General features: G+C 37.8%; 2 protein-coding genes across 3 annotated transcripts in view; one reads left to right on the top strand and one right to left on the bottom strand.

The window, feature by feature from the left end:
* The window catches only part of NDUFAF2 (NADH:ubiquinone oxidoreductase complex assembly factor 2), a 183,939-nt gene extending 171,330 nt beyond the window's left edge, over positions 1 to 12,609 (bottom strand). For both annotated transcript variants that reach the window (XM_067730764.1, XM_067730765.1), the window contains exon 1: positions 12,364 to 12,609. In XM_067730764.1, coding sequence (XP_067586865.1) covers positions 12,364 to 12,490 — 127 coding nt within the window. In that variant the 5' untranslated portion in view covers positions 12,491 to 12,609. The remainder of the gene's footprint in view (positions 1 to 12,363) is intronic.
* Positions 12,610 to 12,676: 67 nt separating this feature from the next.
* Positions 12,677 to 18,818, top strand: part of ERCC8 (ERCC excision repair 8, CSA ubiquitin ligase complex subunit) — a 60,813-nt gene continuing 54,671 nt past the window's right edge. The window contains exon 1 of the mRNA XM_067730762.1: positions 12,677 to 12,827. Within this exon, the coding sequence (XP_067586863.1) occupies positions 12,751 to 12,827 (77 nt within the window). The 5' untranslated portion in view covers positions 12,677 to 12,750. The remainder of the gene's footprint in view (positions 12,828 to 18,818) is intronic.

Raw genomic sequence — 18,818 nt, 5'->3', positions numbered from 1 at the left:
TGTTATCTCCAATAACTCAAGACAGAATATTACTTACTGTTAGAAAAATTATATGTATGATCTTTTAAAATTTTGGTCAATTCTTCAAAACATAACTGTCACTTTTATCACTGCATTACTGACTAGGAGTAATCCATAGCGTCATTTTGAAATCCTTGTCTTATGACTAGCATTTTATAAAGCAGTAGTGCTGGGTTTATTTGGAAGAAAAAATATAAATTCAATTATTTTAAAGAAAAGATTCCTTCCTCAAACTGGCTCAAAGAAAAATATTTAATAAACTGGTAAGCCACATTTTTCAAGACAATGCTGCCACCTGCTGGAAAAATATTTCCCAAATGTTAGAGTAAAATCACATTCTAAAGAACTATATATCATAATCTTCCAATTACTCACTGAAAAAAGACACACCTTACTTAATAATTCTGACCATTTTATTTTTCTGACTTTTAATAACTATGTCTTAATTGAATACCAATTAACTATGGTTTTCAGTGTATTTAAACACTAAATGCAAATAAGTTGAAGTGACATCATCAAAAACAATGCAGCTCTAAAGAGCTAACACCTATCCTTCTCAAACTCTTCCAAAATATAGCAGAGGGAGGAACACTCCCAAATTCATTCTACGAGGCCACCATCACCCTGATACCAAAACCAGACAAAGATGTCACAAAGAAAGAAAACTACAGGCCAATATCACTGATGAACATAGATGCAAAAATCCTCAACAAAATACTAGCAAACAAAATCCAACAGCACATTAAAATGATCATTAACCATGATCAAGTGGGGTTTATCCCAGGAATGCAAGAATTCTTCAATATACACAAATCAATCAATGTGATACACCATATTAACAAACTGAAGGGAAAAAACCATATGATCATCTCAATAGATGCAGAAAAAGCTTTCAACAAAACTCAACATCCATTTACGAGAAAAACCCTCCAGAAAGTAGGCATAGAGGGAACCTACCTCAACATAATAAAGACCATATATGACAAACCCACAGCCAACTGAAACCATTTCCTCTAAGATCAGGAACAAGACAAGGATGTCCACTCTTACCACTATTATTCAGCATAGCTTTGAAAGGTTTAGCCACAGCAATCAGAGAAGAAAAAGAAATAAAAGGAATCCAAATCGGAAAAGAAGAAATAAAGCTGTCACTCTTTGCAGATGATGTGATACTATACATAGAGAATCCTAAAGATGCTAACAAAAAACTACTAGAGCTAATCAATGAATTTGGTAAAGTAGCAGGATAAAAAATTAATGCACAGATATCTCTTGCATTCCTATACACTAATGATGAAAAATCTGAAAGAGAAATTAAGGAAACACTCCCATTTACCATTATGAAAAAAAGAATAAAATACCTAGGAATAAACCTACCTAAGGAGACAAAGGACCTGTATGCAGAAAACTATAAGACACTGATGAAAGAAATTAAAGATGATACAAACAGATGGAGAGATATACCATGTTCTCGGATTGGAAGAATCAACATTATGAAAATGACTATAATACCCAAAGCAATCTACAGATTCAATGCAATCCCTTTCAAACTACCAATGGCATTCTTCACAGAACTAGAACAAAAAATTTCACAATTTGTATGGATACACAAAAGACCCCAAATAGCCAAAGCAATCTTGAGAAAGAAAAATGGAGCTGGAGGAATCAGGCTCCCAGACTTCAGACTATACTATAAAGCTACAGTAATCAAGACAGTATGGTACTGGCACAAGAATGGAAATATACATCAATGGACCAGGATAGAAAGCCCAGAGATAAACCCACACACATATGGTCACATTATCTTTGATAAAGGAGACAAGAATATACAATGGAGAAAAGACAGTCTCTTCAATAAGTGGTGCCGGGAAAACTGGACAGCTACATGTAAAAGAATGAAATTAGAACACTCCCTAACACCATACACAAAAACAAGCTCAAAATGGATTAAAGACCTAAATGTAAGACCAGACACACTTAGAGGAAAACATAGGCAGAACACTCTATGACATAAATCACAGCAAGATCCTTTTTGACCCCCCTCCTAGAGAAATGGAAATAAAAACAAAAATAAATAAATGGGACCTAATGAAACTTAAAAGCTTTTGCACAGCAAAGGAAACCATAAACAAGACAAAAAGACAATCCTCAGGGCTTCCCTGGTGGCGCAGTGGTTGAGAGTCCGCCTGCCGATGCAGGGGACACGGGTTCATGCCCCGGTCCGGGAAGATCCCACATGCCGTGGATCGGCTGGGCCCGTGAGCCATGGCCGCTGAGCCTGCCTGTCCAGAGCCTGTGCTCTGCAACGGGAGAGGCCACAACAGTGAGAGGCCCACGTACCGCAAAAAAAAAAAAAAAAAAAAAAAAAAGACAACCCTCAGAATGGGAGAAAATATTTGCAAATGAAGCAACTGACAAAGGATTAATCTCCAAAATTTACAAGCAGCTCATGCAGCTCAATATCAAAAAAAAAAAAACAACCCAATCCAAAACTGGGCAGAAGACCTAAATAGACACTTCTCCAAAGAAGATATACATATTGCCAACAAACACATGGTACGATGCTCAACATCACTAATCACTAGAGAAATGCAAATCAAAACTACAATGAGGTATCACCTCACACTGGTGAAAATGGCCATCATCAAAAAATCTACAAACAATAAATACTGGAGAGGGTGTGGAGAAAAGGGAACCCTCTTGCACTATTGTTGGGAATGTAAATTGATACAGCCACTATGGAAAACAGTATGGAGGTTCCTTAAAAAACTAAAAATAGAACTACCATATGACCCAGCAATCCCACTACTGGGCATATACCCTGAGAAAACCATAATTCAAAAAGAGTCATGTACCACAATGTTCACTGCAGCTCTACTTACAATAGATGGAACACGAAGCAACCTAAATGTCCATCGACAGATGAATGGATAAAGATGTGGCACATATATACAATGGAATATTATTCAGCCATAAAAAGAACCGAAACTGAATTATTTGTAGTGAGGTGGATGGACCTAGAGTCTGTCATACAGAGTGAAGTAAGTCAGAAAGAGAAAAACAAATACCATATGCTAACACATATATATGGCATCTAAAGGGAGGGATGGTTCTGATGAACCTAGGGGCAGGACAGGAATAAAGATAAAGACGTAGAGAATGGACTTGAGGACATGGGGAGGCAGAAGGGTAAGCTGGGATGATGTGAGAGAGTGGCATGGACTTATATATACTACTAAATGTAAAATAGATAGCTAGTGGGAAGCAGTAGCATAGCACAGTGAGATCAGCTCGGTCCGTTGTGACCATCTGGAGGGGTGGGTTAGGGAGGGTGGGAGGGAGATGCAAGAGGGAGAAGATATGGGGATATATGTATATGTATAGCTGATTCACTTTGTTATAAGGCAGAAACTAACACACCACTGTAAAGCAATTATACTCCAATAAAGATGTTAAAAAAAACATAAAACAATGCAGCTCTATAATCACACGTTAACAGTTGGATGATACAGGTTTTGAATTATCAGATGATGATTCATTCATCCTGAAAGGAAAAAAATATGACTGGGTATCTTTTGGAGTATTTTTTTTTAATAAACTTATTTATTTTACTTATATTTTTGGCTGTGTTGGGTCTTCGTTGCTGTGTGGGGGCTTTCTCTAGTTGCAGCGAGTGGGGGCTACTCTTTGTTGCAGTGCACAGGCTTCTCATTGCAGTGGCTTCTCTTGTTGCGGAGTACAGACTCTAGGCACGCAGGCTCTAGAGCGCAGGCTCAGTAGTTGTGGCGCACGGGCTTAGTTGCTCCGCAGCATGTGGGATCTTCCAGGACCAGGGCTTGAACCCGTGTCCCCTGCATTGGCAGGCGGATTCTTAACCACTGTGCCACCAGGGAAGCCCATGACTCGGTATTTTAACAGAAGTTTGATGCCCACAACTAAGCTAAGTTCAAACTGGAACCACACTAGAAAAGTTATGGAAAAGACAGTCTTATTTCTAATGAGAATATTTTAATCCCTGAAGAATAATTTGGCCAATTTATAATAAATGAAAAGAAAAATATACCTTAATCACTGTTTTAAGATTTTGTAAAACTAAATCATTTCCTACATTTTAAAAAAATCTTGCTTTGTTTTCGCTGTTATAATTCTGGGTCCATAAATATCTCAGTTCATTGAACAGTTATTTTTTGAGTACCTACTCTGTACCCAGGCACATACACATAAAGTTCATTTATGTATTCAAAATGAAACAAACACCTCATGTTTAAGATAAGGATAATAATCCTTAGTTATATGGCTGCTGTAAAGACATGAACTAATCAGTTAACACTCGATGAATGACAGCTATCATTAATGGAACTACTGCTAAAAAGACTGGAGGCTATCGTGAATTGAGAACAAAATGGAGGAAAAAATGTGTTGCTAATTTGTGTTACAAATTAAATATGTAAACTTCAGTTTAAAATTGCCATTGATTTATGTTTACCTCATTTATCTTCCCAAATCCTATTGACTTTATTAAAGAATATAGGATGCAGCTAAACTGGACAAGTGATACAGTTAAACATCAAAAGGTGAGAAACTGAAGCCAATAGACCTGAAATACATAAAACAGATATGTTCTGCATAAAGCAGTGCTGAATAAATATTTGTCACATGAGAAAACTAGTGAATGGTACAAGATGAATGGAAGGCAAAACCAACAATGCTGACTGGTCTGTAAATCAGCACAGACATAACAGGACACACTGGAAAGAATTTCTATGGGTTTTTCCAAAAAGAAGTACTGAGAAAACTCCAATCTTAGAGCAGCAAGTATGAGAGCAAGGGGCAAATAAATGGTAAGGGTCAAGTCAAAGGAATTTGGGAATGCCATCAGTGCTCCTAACAGGAAGGCCTAGTTATCACTGACGTGAAGAGCTTGTAAGACGTCACAAAATAAGATCTTTTTTAAAAGGCTCCAAACAATAGTATGTGCTAAGTATCCCAATGAGCCCCTTCCCTATTTCTCATAGGCAACTACAACTCTGACCTGATACTGACATTCTTAAGATTTCCACTTGCAGGGGATGAAAGTGAAGACATCCTGAGTACTGAGTACAGTTCTCCCAGAGAAATTCTACCAGAACCCTATAGGAAGCCACAGGCCTGTAGCATTCACTCAGGTCTCACTTAGTACAGCCAAGTTCAAGTAAAATGAGGGCTATACTACAAAAGACATCTAAAAAGGTAGGGATAAGAAGACATAAATAACAAAGCATAAAAAATAAGATGACCAAAGATGAAATATACCACTTCTTACAACAAACATGAATGGATTAATGCCATTAAAAAAAAAAAAGTAACTTTTTGTTAACACCCACTCCCAAAAAAGCAGGGGTGTGTGTGTGAGAGAGATAGAGCAAAAACAACATAAAGAGGAAACCTATAAACTACAAGAGACTTAAAAAACGTATTAGTGGACTTCCCTGGTGGTGCAGTGGTTAAGAATCCACCTGCCAATGCAGGGGACATGGGTTTGAGCCCTGGTCCGGGAAGATTCCACATGCCGCAGAGCAACTAAGCCTGTGCGCCACAACTACCAAGCCTGCGCTCTACAGCCCACAAGCCACAACTACTGAGCCCATGTGCCACAACTACTGAGCCTGTGTTCTAGAGCCTGCGAGTCACAACTACTGAAGCCCACGCGCCACAACTACTGAGGCCGACACGCCTAGAGCCCATGCTCCGCAACAAGAAAAGCCACTGCAATGAGAAGCCCGCGCGCTGCAATGAAGAGTAGCCCCCACTCACCGCAACTAGAGAACGCTGGCGCCCAGCAACAAAGTCCCAATGCAGCCAAAAATAACTAAATAAATTAAAAACAAAAAAAAACCATATTAGTGATCATGATGTAAAGATTTTGTTTGGAGGTCAATTTATACCGACTGCAAAACTAAGTAAACAAATCAACCAATAAATAAGAGCATTTTATAGGACAATCAAGGGAATATGGAGAGAATATTTGATGATATTAAGGAATTTTTGATTTCTATATGTGATGATGGTGTTATTGTTATATTTAAAAAAAGGAGTCTGTGTTCAAGGGATATATACTGAAAATATAAATAAACATGATGTTTGGTATTTGCTTCAAAATAAGAGGAGAGTTGGGTGGCAGGGTATGGAGAAAATAAAATTTAACCATGAGTTGATAACTGTTTAAAGTGAGTGATGGGTACGTGGTGGTTTGTTTTATCATTCTATTTTTTATGTTTGAAATATTTCATAATTCAATAGTTAAAGATAAATGGATAAATAAAATAAATGATTGTCAGGTTAGAAAAAAGGTAAAATCCAACTAATTTTTTAAAAAAGGAAGCACATAGAAATGATATAAAATAACCTTCAATTTTAAACAAAATTCAATCTTAGATTGACAGACCTCAATATTAAATGATCACCTTTAAAGTGTGGTTTATACCTTTTCTGATTTGGTTTCCCAAGAGTGTTTGGAAACGCCATGTTCAAAGGCCATCTTTTTTTTTTCTTTTAACCAAAAAGCATGAAATGTAAAATTCAGGAAATATTATTATAAACAACGTGTCTGACACACTGATAATCTAGATATATGTGAATCTAAACACACTCATATAAATATAGAAAGTACAGAAACTATAATTTGGCAATAATGCTTTCACTAAAATCTTAGCACAGATTTTTCTTTGCTCACAATTTCTATAAATGTACAAATAATGCCTCATTTAAAAACTGAGCATAAAATGAAAAAAATCTTTTAGCATGTAAGATTTTCTAATAAAATGCTGGAACTTGAATAGGTTTATTTTATAATTATTAAACTGTGAACAGTTTGAAAATCACTGGCAGTAGCCTAGTGTAAACAATTCAATACAAAAAGCCTTAATGAAGGTTATACAATTTTTTAAAATGTGTTCCAAAAATAAATCTACCATGTTTGATGAAATATTTGTCCTGAATTCTAAAAGAAAGCATCGCTGTTACCTACGGTCCACTGATATCCCTGCCTTGCCCCCAACCGATTCCATTTTTGGAACATCAACGTTACAGACTAGATGCAACTCTTAAATAACTACATTCAATTAATTTTAATGCTATTTTTTGAATGCTGAAAATTAAATACTATCTGATTCAACTCCCTGATAGGAAATCATGTAAGCTTTCAGGTTTGAGCTCTCCTAATAGCATAAATATCTAGGCTTGTTATAAAACCATTGATCTAAAGATTAGACTAAAAACAAGTATCACTTTCAAGATGGACTCAAAGGTCATGAATGCCAGCCAGGTAGTTTGGATTTATTCTCAGGTAACAGGAAGCCACTGAAATGCCAGGGTTCCCAAATACTTGTCTCTTTTTTTTTTTTTTTTGCGGTACGCGGGCCTCTCACTGTTGTGGCCTCTCCCGTTGCGAAGCACAGGCTCCGGACGTGCAGGCTCAACAGCCATGGCTCACGGGCCCAGCCACTCTGCAGCATGTGGGATCTTCCCAGACCGGGGTACGAACCTGCGTCCCCTGCATCGGCAGGTGGACTCTCAACCACTGCGCCACCAGGGAAGCCCCCAAATACCTGTCTCTTAATATCATGTTATTATTATTCTTTCCCTGCTTGAATCCAACTATCCCTACAGTTTTAGTGATCACCTCTATTAAGATGGCTTCCAAATTTGTATTTTAATCACTGACATCTTTGGAACTGCAGATCTGAGTATACAATTGCCTGATTATACAGGTGCCCTGTTATAAGCAACAAATTCTATTTACTCTTCCACCAAGCCAAGCCTAAGCCCTGCTTCTCCATTTGCATTAGTCCCTTATAGCCTCTATTTGCACGAAGCGGTACACTACCATCCACCAGTTCTCCAGAATTAAAACAATAAAATCAACTTTGGCCTCTCCTCTTTTCTTTCCCCTTCTAACAGTCCAATTCATTACCAAGTCCAAAAGTTTTGTCAAATCAAACTTTTCTTTCCATCACTTCAGTCCAAATAGATCTCTATCCAGGATCACAGTAAACCTAGCGATGCTCCCACCTAACAGAATTTTAGTTCCCTCCCTTTCCCCTCTAGCTCATCTTTCCCAGGGCTTCCAGAGTCATTTCTCTAATAGCTCTAATTATGACACAAACTTTTCTCTGTTGAAAAGCTTTCAATGGCTACCTACCACCTACAGAATGAAGCATAAATTTCAAACCTATGCAAGGCCTTTTATAATCTGACCTTGTCTATCCCCTCACTAGAACAGCTTCTATTGTCCTTCTACTCTGAAGTCTACCCACATGGGACAACCTTCTAATCTCTGTGGTATTTCCTATCCCTTCCAGGTGCCAACCAGAAATACTTTTCTACCACTCTTTGTGAAATCGTATTTATCCTTCAAGGTGCTGATCAAATGTTTCCAGCTACTTATCTCCCTAAATTCTCCCAGCTACAATCAAACATAAGGCACTCTCTTCTTTTTCTAGCACAGCCCTAACAGTCTGAAAGTTGCTTCTTATAAAAAGGTAAACATTTACCCTCTGATCTAAGTTCTGAGTTAAAAGGCTATACAGATGAGCCTAATCCTTTCCTTTTATCTTTTTTAAAATTTGGCTGTGTCGGGTCTTAGTTGCGGCATGCTGAATCTTTCATCGTGGTGTGCAGGCTTCTCTCTAGTTGTGGTGTGTGGGCTCTGTAGTTGCGGCACTTGGGCTCTCTAGTTGTGGCACAGGGGCTCAGTAGTTGCAGTGCATGGGCTTAGTTGTCCTGCGGCATGTGGGATCTTAGTTTGCCAACCAGGGATTGAACCTGCATCCCCTGAATTGGAAAGCAGATTCTTAACCTCTGGGCCACCAGGTAAGTCCCAAGCCTAATCCTTTTCTATACCACGATTTTTCATATACTTGAAGTTCCTCGTAAATCTTCTCTTCAAAGGGTAAACCTCCTCAAGACTCACAGCTAATAATACTCACGTATGTAATTTCCAGAAAATTTTATCATCATAACTATCCCTGTCTGGACACTAGATTTTCAAGCATCTCTCCTAAACTGTGGTGTCCAGAACCAAACACAATACTCCAAACAGGTGTTTTTGCATATTATGCATAATATTCACCCCACCCCCAAAATCCGGACATTCACAATGTCAATTAGCAAATAACAACTCAAAATAGTTCTTCAGTTAACAAATTTGTTAGTTTTAGGGGTGTAGATGTTTAATAAATGTGCAAAAGGAGGTGAAAATAATGAAACAAGGTTCAAAGAGGTTCCAGTCAGAATCAAGTATACAAATACAAGAATTTATCTTAGAAAGGAAGAGAATTACCTTTTGAAACATGAGATAAATGGAATCGTATGGATAAAAACTCAGGGAAATTACAAATAAGAAGGGTGCAATAACTAAGGAATTTTCTAGATCAAGTTTGAGGAATCTTCTACTAAATAATCTACTATAGAGCAAGCAAACTTTCAATAAAAAGATGTCAATCAACACTTTGCTATTAAAAATGCCGAGTACATGCTATACTCATAATCTTTTTATCCTGAAATGCCAATATGCTTTTTTAAAAAAAGTTAAAATTTCCACAGTTCTAAACTTAAATTCAGCTGACTAGACAATACTCAAGACTTATTTTGAATTACATAACAACAGATTTTCTCTTACTAAATAAAACCCTACGTGGAAAATATAGTAGTTCTTTGATGACTGGCACCACAGTAATTAACTGAATTAAAAGAAAAATTAATTTCCTCTAAAGGGTTCTTAAACACTCTTCATTGATGGTGTTCAATTATGCAACTCAAAGAAAACTCAAGGAGACCTCTAAAGAACCACCTTTCATATCAAGGAAATAGAAAAGTTAGATGACTTATTTTTTGAAAACTTGCTTGAAAACAAACTAAAAATATTTTCCCTTGCTTTATAGTAGAAGGCTTAGGAAATGTGTAATGGTACTTATAGACTGTATAACACATCTGTACCACAGCCCTCAATTATCTAAGAACTGAGACACACAGAGACATTAAACAGCAGCATGCATTGATTCTACTACATCATTGGTAAAAGCCTGATTTTCTCACAATCAAGAGTACATGGATTCAAAATATCAAGCTAATTGAAGCATAAATTGGCATAAGCACTTTGGAAAACAACTTGGTATTATAATAATAAAATTATAAGATAAACATTACCTGTGACTCACAAATTATACCATTTTAGAATACACATGATTTTGTTAATTTAAGTCTTTCTTTAATGATACTGTATTTTCAATGAAATGAAATTAATACAAATTTTTTTTTAATGGTCAAAAGATTTGAACAGATACTTCACCAAAGATCCATGGATGGCAAATAAGCACATGAAAAGATTCTCAACATCCTCAGTCATTAGGAAAATGAAAATTAAAACCATGAGATAACACTATCTACCTATTAGAATGTCTAAAATAAAAATAAAAACAAAAAAACTGACAAAACGAAGTGCTGGTGAGAATGTGAAACTAGAACTTTCATGTGTTGCTGGCAGGAATGAAAAATGGTACAACCAGTTTGGAAAACAGTTTGGTAGTTTCTTACAAAGTTAGTTATATATACATTTACCCACAACTCAGCAATTCCACTCCTAGCTGTTCACCCTAGAGAAATTATGTTCACATAATTTCTAAAATCCTATATGTGAACGTTTACAGAGGCTTTTTGCACAATCACCAAAAACAGTAGAAACAACCTAAATGTCCTTCAGCTGCTGAACAGATAAACTGTGGTAAACCCATATAATGGAAGGGAATACTACTTAGTAACAAAAAGGAACTACTGATACATGGATAAATCTCAACTGCATTATGCCATGTGAAATAAACTAGACTCAAAAGACTGCATCTTGTATTCAATATAGCTCCATTTATTATACATGATGTTCTGGAAAAGGCAAAACTGTAGGAACGTAAAACAGATCGGTGGGTGTCAAGGGCAGGGTGAGGGAATGAAATATTAAGGGGTAGGAGGGACTTTTGGGGGTGATGGAACTGTTCTATATCTTGACTGTGGTGATACATGAGAGTATGCATTTTTCAAAAATCATAAAACCATACACCAAAAAGGATGAACGTTACTGTATGTAAATTATACTTCAATTTAAAAAGGTCAATCTGATGTTTTTCGTATTTTTTTAACGTTACCTGACAACTTATGGAAAAGAAACATTTTTCTCTCTGCTTCCTCTGTCAAGAAACACTTCACCACCATTCTAGGTTCCTTGTGGACTTTTAAGACTTATTTCCTGCCCTGATAGAGTTTAAATGCTCATTAGGGAAACAAGTCTAAGATATTAAAATAAGTTACAGAAAAGGGCTAGGCAAAACAATTTTGAGTAATAAATCAAGGAATACCCTTTACATATGCTCTACGAAGAAGAAATGCCCTCTGTCAAGAGTTACGGGAAATGAATGGAACACAACTTTTAAAGATCTTAGTGTTTCTCAATATTATTGCTATTATTATTATCTCTAACTTTCAAGTGAGGATACTGAGACCTGCGGAGGACAAATACTTTGTCTGTGATCCCTCAGTTATTAGATCTCAAAGTTTAGATTCTAACCCATGCCTTTCTGACCCCAAAGCCTGAGATCTTTTGCATCGCGGCGCTGGAACAACACAGAAGAGTTTACCACGACTGCCACGTGGTGTGATCTCAAAGACCAGCAACGGCCCCTACCTCCCCAAACATCAAGACTTCGCAAGATGCCTGCACAGAAACACGGTTAGCGCCCTGTATTTTCAAGTCAGCGCAACAGGGTCTTGGGAGTGTAAACTCATGGGAAAGGTAACGTGGAGCCTTGCGGGGATCTCTTTTCCATACAGTCAGCGTGCATGGCCCTACTTCTGACAGTTTTGGCCTTGAGGAAGGTGACGCCTGGGGCCAACGCCGGAGCCACTGAAAAAGGTCAACACCACGAAAGAGGAGAGCGGAGGCGCTCAAAATACACCTCTTCAATTACCCCGCGCCAGCCTGGTCGCAAGAGGGTCACGGGAGGAGGAAAGGCACTTCCCTACCCCTCCCGGGAACCTTTGGTAAAAGACGTCCGTGGACTTGTCCCCGTCTACGTCGCCCGACCTCAAGGACCCACACTGAGGGGGGCAGAGGGGGCGGTCCTCCGCTGGCGGGGCTCTCGGCGATGGGAGATACAACGCTAGCGTTGTATCCGTTCACCGACAGCCCGTCTGAAAGCCAGCGGCCAGAGTAGAGAGGGTTGTGGGGAGAACGAACTCGGGTTGTCTACTCTGGTGATTACAAGTGCCGCACATCGTTTTTCGACACCCCAACCGCTGCCCTAGCTCTCATCTCACCTCTCCAGTTCTTGTACTCTGGGATATAGTAGTATTTGTTCCCGAACAGGTCTGTGCCCACTTGTTCCTTCACTTCCTTTGACAGCGCTCTCCACAAGACATGGAACAAATTCTGAGACCAACCCATGCCTTCCCACCGGCTCCAGCACGGGTCGTTCCGTGACCTGCCGAGGTTCCCTGAGACCAAAGCGAGAAAGCCCAGGCAGCCGACCCAGCCCACCTGCTCAGAGGAGTCCCACCCACCTCCTTCCGTACACCCTCAAGTAACGACGCTCTCCATTGGCCGGATGGCATCATGCTTGACCAATGGGAGACTCCGCTCTACACCCCAGCCTCAGTGTTCTGTCATGGCGCCGTCCAGTTCGCAAGCCGGTGTGAAGGGACGGGATGCTAGGGTTTTTGTTGGCACGACAAGCGGGTTTGGACGACCCTGTTCGCCTTCGGAGAGCGGAGTCCACACGGAGGTAAAGAAAACCTTATTCTTTTATCTAATATTCAGGTTAAATTCTGGGCCAATGGGGCTTCCCTGGTGGCGCAGTGGTTGAGAGTCCGCTTGCCGATGCAGGGGGACGGGTTCGTGCCTCGGTTCGGGAAGATCCCACATGCTGCGGAGCGGCTGGGCCCATGAGCCATGGCTGCTGAGCCTGCGCATCCGGAGCCTGTGCTCCGCAACGGGAGAGGCCACAACAGTGAGAGGCCCGCGTACCACCAAAAAAAAAAAAAAAAAAATTTGGGCCAATGGCTGTGTTAGCTTTGCCTCACACTTGGCCGCCTCATTACCACTTTTCTCCACCACAACTGGGCTTTACTCTCTCTTCTGTTCTGTGGCTCGAGAAAATAGGATAGGTTTTATATACCTGTAGGCAGGTGGGTGCGCACGCGGGCTCGAGTGAGGGCGCTATAAATCTAAATGAGGATATTTTCATTTTACTTTATTCCTTCGCCCCGATTCCCAAGGAATAACTATCTTCCAAGAATTCGTTCTTTCATTTAGTCAACGTATTTAGTGAGCTGTTACTACGTGACAAGCAATATGTTAAAGGCGGAGCATAGGCCAGGAATTGAACAAAGTTTAGCATGACTAGAGCAGAGAATTGTGGAGAGAGGGCCATTGACAAGAGATGAAGCTGGAGAAGTAGGGGAGGCTAGATGGGGAAGAGTCTTGTATGCTTGGTTAAGTGGTAAGAAGATGAGAATAAGGTGACAACTGTTGCATTTTGTCATCTGCTTAGAGAATGGATTGAAGTTGAGAGCAGGATTGGGAGCCAAGTTAGGTAACTGTTGCAAGGAGAGACTTGATGGAAGCCCAAGCCAGGGACGTGGCAGTTGGGGCCAAGAGGGTGAAGATATTTGAAAAAAATCTAAGAAATAGTATCAACCAGCCATGGAGATTAACTGGATATAATGAATGATGAAAAAGGAAAAGTCTGCAGTGATTCCCAGCTATGTGCCTTGTATGTCAGGGTGAATGATGGTAACATCTCTCCCCAAAGAGGGAGCAAGTTTTACTTTAATTTTGTTCATATTGACTTTTCCCATATTGCTTTCAAGGAACTTGTGGAGATTTCACTTGGAGAGTGCAGGACACAGTTGCATATAGTATATGTTTGATGCTCAGGAGAAATTTAGATTGTTTAATGCAAGATGATACGTGAAGTGAGGAGGACATAAGATCACCCAGGCACTATTTGTGGAGTAAGAAGAGAGAAGCACTTCAGTGATTACAAACCTGAAAAATACCAACACTTAAAGTTAGGCAGAAGATGAGACTGCAGAAGAACTGAAAAGGAGTAACCAGAGGGATTGAAGGCAAACTAGGGTGGTGAGGTATCATGGATGCTGAGGGAAGACTGTTTGAAGAGGGAGCCATCAAATGTGTCAGTTGCTGCCCCCGAATCCCTTCTTTGCTCTCAATGGTTCTCCATCCCATTATTCTGCTCTGTTTTCTTCATTCAATTTATTGCCACTGAAATTGTATTATATACTTATTTTTTTTTACTGTTATATTGTCTTCTAAAACCCTGTATTCCCATTGCCTAGAAGAGGGTTTGGCACAATTTGTATGATGTTTTGTGTTCTAAGATGTATTATCCTTACATTTTAGTATTATGCTTTTAGAATGGGTAAATATGTTTCTAGATAGTACATACAGTTTTAACTAAATAAGAGAGTATTAATTTTTTTACCATGTTTTGGTTAGTTTTAAGCATGATTGGGGTTGCATCTCCTACTGTTCTCCAACCCCCGTTAGTGCACAGTTGACAGTAATTCCTTTTCAGCTAGGTCATCCACTTTAACAAAAGCATACAGGCATATCCAGCGTTTTTTATTCCAGTAACTGCAAGAAATCAAGCAAAATTTGTATGTATCAAAATTTGTCAGTCTGCTTAAATTTGTCAGTCTGCTTTGACTATGTGGCTTGTTTCCATCAAGTAGTTCTGCAATTCTTCCCTAATGATCAGCGAAGTAAAGTTTGGAAAATGAGTGACATTGTCCATTATCTTTAATTTCAGTGACAGTAGCGGTACTTTTTTGAAAAGAAGCAGCATTATTCTTTTTTCCCTCATATGACCAGAGGTCTTATCATATCAGTAGTAATGTAAATCGTGTGCACCACTGAGTGTCTGAAAAATTTGGTTTCTTGTTGTCTTTTAATTCCAAAAAGTCCTTGGTCTGAGGAAGCAACTAAGTATAGCTCTTTAGCACAGTCAAAATTCTGTGACCTAAACCTCTTACTTCATTAGAAGAAATAAAAATTCAAAACAGTGAAGGTTTCCTAACCAAATTGCCAGATTAATCCATCTTTAAATAGATTTCATTTCCTCTGTAAAACATTGATTCCCCAAGCATACTTAACCTTTCTGGTTACAAACCTGTACTCTAGTAATCTCATGCACATCTCTCCCACCAATTGCTTTGTGTGCTTATCAAAAGTCATTATTTCTCCCTAACCCTATTAATGCTAGTTTTATTTATTATTCTGATGATGTCATTTTAGTGGGAGCTGATGAAGTATGAATACAAAAGTTGCTATTCTTATAAAACTAAATGGACCACTTTTGAAATAGTGCAAACAAATGGCTTAAAACAAAATGAGATATGATTGAGATAGTTATTATAAAAGATTTGGGGAAAGTGTAAAAAGATGAAACAGTCTTTTTCAACTTTGCCAGAATATTTAAAATAACATAGGGTATTTGGAAAAAATCCTCATGCTATCGTTCCAACCCCATGTATTCTAGTCTAATTGGTCTAGGACACTGGAATTTTTTAAAGCGCCCTAGCTGATTGTAATGTATAGCTAGAAATGAGAATCATTGCTTAAGAAAGACTCCACATTCAATTGCTTTGCATATGTCTTAGATTCCATATTCAGTTGCTTTGTATATGTCTTAAATTTTCACCCAACTAAAATATATAAATTAATAAATAAAAAACAAATTTTAACAATCCTTGAAAATCATAGACTATATATAATATGTGTATGGTTTATGGAAGAAAGATGTTATGGCCCTCTGTTCAGCACATTTCATTCTTCTTCAAAAAATTAGCTAATATTCAGACAGTCTTTGCTTTGCATAGTAGTGCACATCCATGAAACTGATTGTGTAAGCTAAAACCTATGCAAAGTTATCTTAATAATTAGTGCGGAAAATTCAAATTGTTCTGTGACCTTTAAAAAAATTTTTTGAAGCACTAGAAGTCACTATCAGTTATCTGTGTAACGTAAAATACTAGAAATGATGAGAACCAAAGTATATTTCTTTGTTTAAAAAAAAAAACTTGTCAAGAGTAGTTTGAGCAGTGCTTGTCTTCTCATTGAACAACTTACAAGTTGAGCATCTTTTCTTTACCTTGGCTAATTATCACACGCCTTTCTAAATTTGTGTCAGATTCCAACATTTTATCCTTTACATTCTCAATGGCTTGAAATATCTCTGAGAGTTCTCTTTATTTATTTATGTATTTATTTATTGCCATGTGGTGCGGCATGCAGGATCTTAGTTCCCCGACCAGGGATCGAACCTGTGCCCCCTGCATTGGGAGTGCAGAGTCTTGACCACTGGACCACCAGGGAAGTCCTTAAGAGTTCTTTTAATGTGAAGATTTCTGCCAGCATCACTTCTTCTGGGACATATTCAGCCTTTTCATCGCAAACACTTTACCTCATTTATGTCGATAAGTTCACCTTCATTGATCTCTTCAGTCTGCATATCTAGAGTTTCTAAAATGGCAGCAATGTCAACATTCCGCAGTGAGCTATTTCTTTTGTAATTCCATTTACATTCAATTTGAGTTTCACTTCCAGTATCATCACTTTGTGTTGCTTTTGTGCACTTTAATTATGTTTGCTAATTCCCCCATTCAGTTATCCATTTTTGTGGAATTCCTTGTGGGTTTATCTCAGGGGCACAGAGGTAACAAAACTAAATGCTGTGTGTGAACTGAATAACAAATGCACAGTGATCATCTGCAGACTTTGAAAGAAGTCATGCAAAGTGCTCACTAATTTTAATGTACATGTTATTTTCATAGTAGCTTGTGGACTGAAAAGCAAGTATTGAACACTGCGCTTTTTACTCACAGTTAATATACCATGGTAACTGAGATTTGAACCATGTTGTCGTGGTCTGGTATTAACTAAATCGTGGTAACTGAAATTCGTGTGTATCAGACAATGCAAAATAAGAACTACTTGTATATTTAAGTTAAACTGTTTAAGGTAGTTTTTTTTTAAGATTCCCCTCTTTAATGATATTTTAGCTTAACTAAACAAATACAGTCCTATTTTATTCAAAGAAGATGTCTACTGTCATTTGCCCTAGTTTCTTCCTTGTCGTTGACTACAGGCAAAGACATGAACACTAAAATGCAATGTTTATAATTCATACCCTCCTTTTTTATTTTATAACTCTACTGAGGTACAATGATATACACTAAACTGCACATTAGAGTATACAATTTGATGAGTTTTGACATATATATACACTTTTGATACCATCACCATAATCAAGATAACAATCATCCATAAGCCCCAAAATTTCATCAAGACTGTAATCCCTTTCTCCCTTCTTTCCCTGTTTCACATTCTTTCTACTCCAGGAAACTACCGATCTGCTTTCTGTCACTATTGATTAGTTTGTATATTTCAGAATTTTTTATAAATGAAATTATTTTTTCTTAGCGTTCTTTCACTCAGAATAATTATTTTGAAATTTCTCCATCCTGTTGCATGTATCCATTCTTTTATTGCTGAGGAGTTTTCCATTTTGTGGATATACCATGACTCGTTATCCATTCATTTGTTGATGGGCATTTGAGTTGTTTTGGGACTAGTACATATAAAGTTGCTCTAAAGATTCATGCACAAGTCTTTGTATGGGCATATGCTTTTATTTCTCTTGGGTGAATACCTGGCAGTGGAATGACTAGGTATATGTTTCACTTTTTAAGAAACTGACAGTTCTCTAAAAGCTTACATTCCTATCAGCAGTGAATGGAAGTACTGATTGCTTCACATTTTTATTTACCTGTTCCTGCTTTCTTTTGGGTTATTTGAACATTATTTAATATTCTGTTTTAATTTATCTATTGTGATTTTGACTATATCTCTTTGTATAGTATTTTTTAGTTATTGCTCTAGGAATTGTAAAACACCTACTTAACTTCATTTTCTACTTAGAATCAATATTTTACTCCTTCATTTGGTATATTGAAACTTTATCACCCTTTACCTTCCACCATATGTGGTGTTGTCTTATATATTAGATTTACATACATTGTAAACTCCATTGGACAGTGTCACAATTTTTGTTTTCAACCATCAAACATATTTTAAAGGGAAGAATAGCCTATTTACCTAGATATGTATCATTTCTGGTGTTCTCTTTTCATTTCTGATATCCCAAGTTTCCTTCCTATATCACTTCACTTCTGTCTGAAGAACTTTGTTTAGAAATTCTTTTAGAACAAGGCTGGATGGCTCTATGGTTTTGGAAAAGGAATCTGCAGTTAGTTCAATCATTTGTTTCTCTATAGGTAATTTGTCATTCTCTCTGGTTGCTTTGAAATTTTCTTTGTTTTTAGTTTTCAGCAGTTTGATTATAATGTGTCTGAGCATGGACTTCTTTGGGTTTATCATAGAGTCTATTCTGCTTCTTGAACTTGCAGATTTATATCTTTCCACAAACTTAGGATGTTTTCAGCCATTATTTCTGTCCAATATTTTTTACATACCACTTTCTTCTTTCTTTCTGGGACTTTGATGACATTTGGCCTTTTATAATTGTTACTTAGGTCCCTGAGGCTGTGTTCTTTTCTTTTCTTTCTTCTTTTTTTTTTTAGTCTTTTTACCCTACGTTGTTAAATTGTGTAATTTCAATTGATCTGTGTTTAGGTTCACTGACTTTTTCCTCTGTCATCTCTAATCTGCAATTTAGTCTATCAGAAAAATA

The sequence above is a fragment of the Pseudorca crassidens genome, chromosome 3 (genome assembly GCF_039906515.1).
Source record: "Pseudorca crassidens isolate mPseCra1 chromosome 3, mPseCra1.hap1, whole genome shotgun sequence".
Taxonomy (NCBI): domain Eukaryota; kingdom Metazoa; phylum Chordata; class Mammalia; order Artiodactyla; family Delphinidae; genus Pseudorca; species Pseudorca crassidens.
This window is presented reverse-complemented; position numbering and strand designations above follow the sequence as displayed.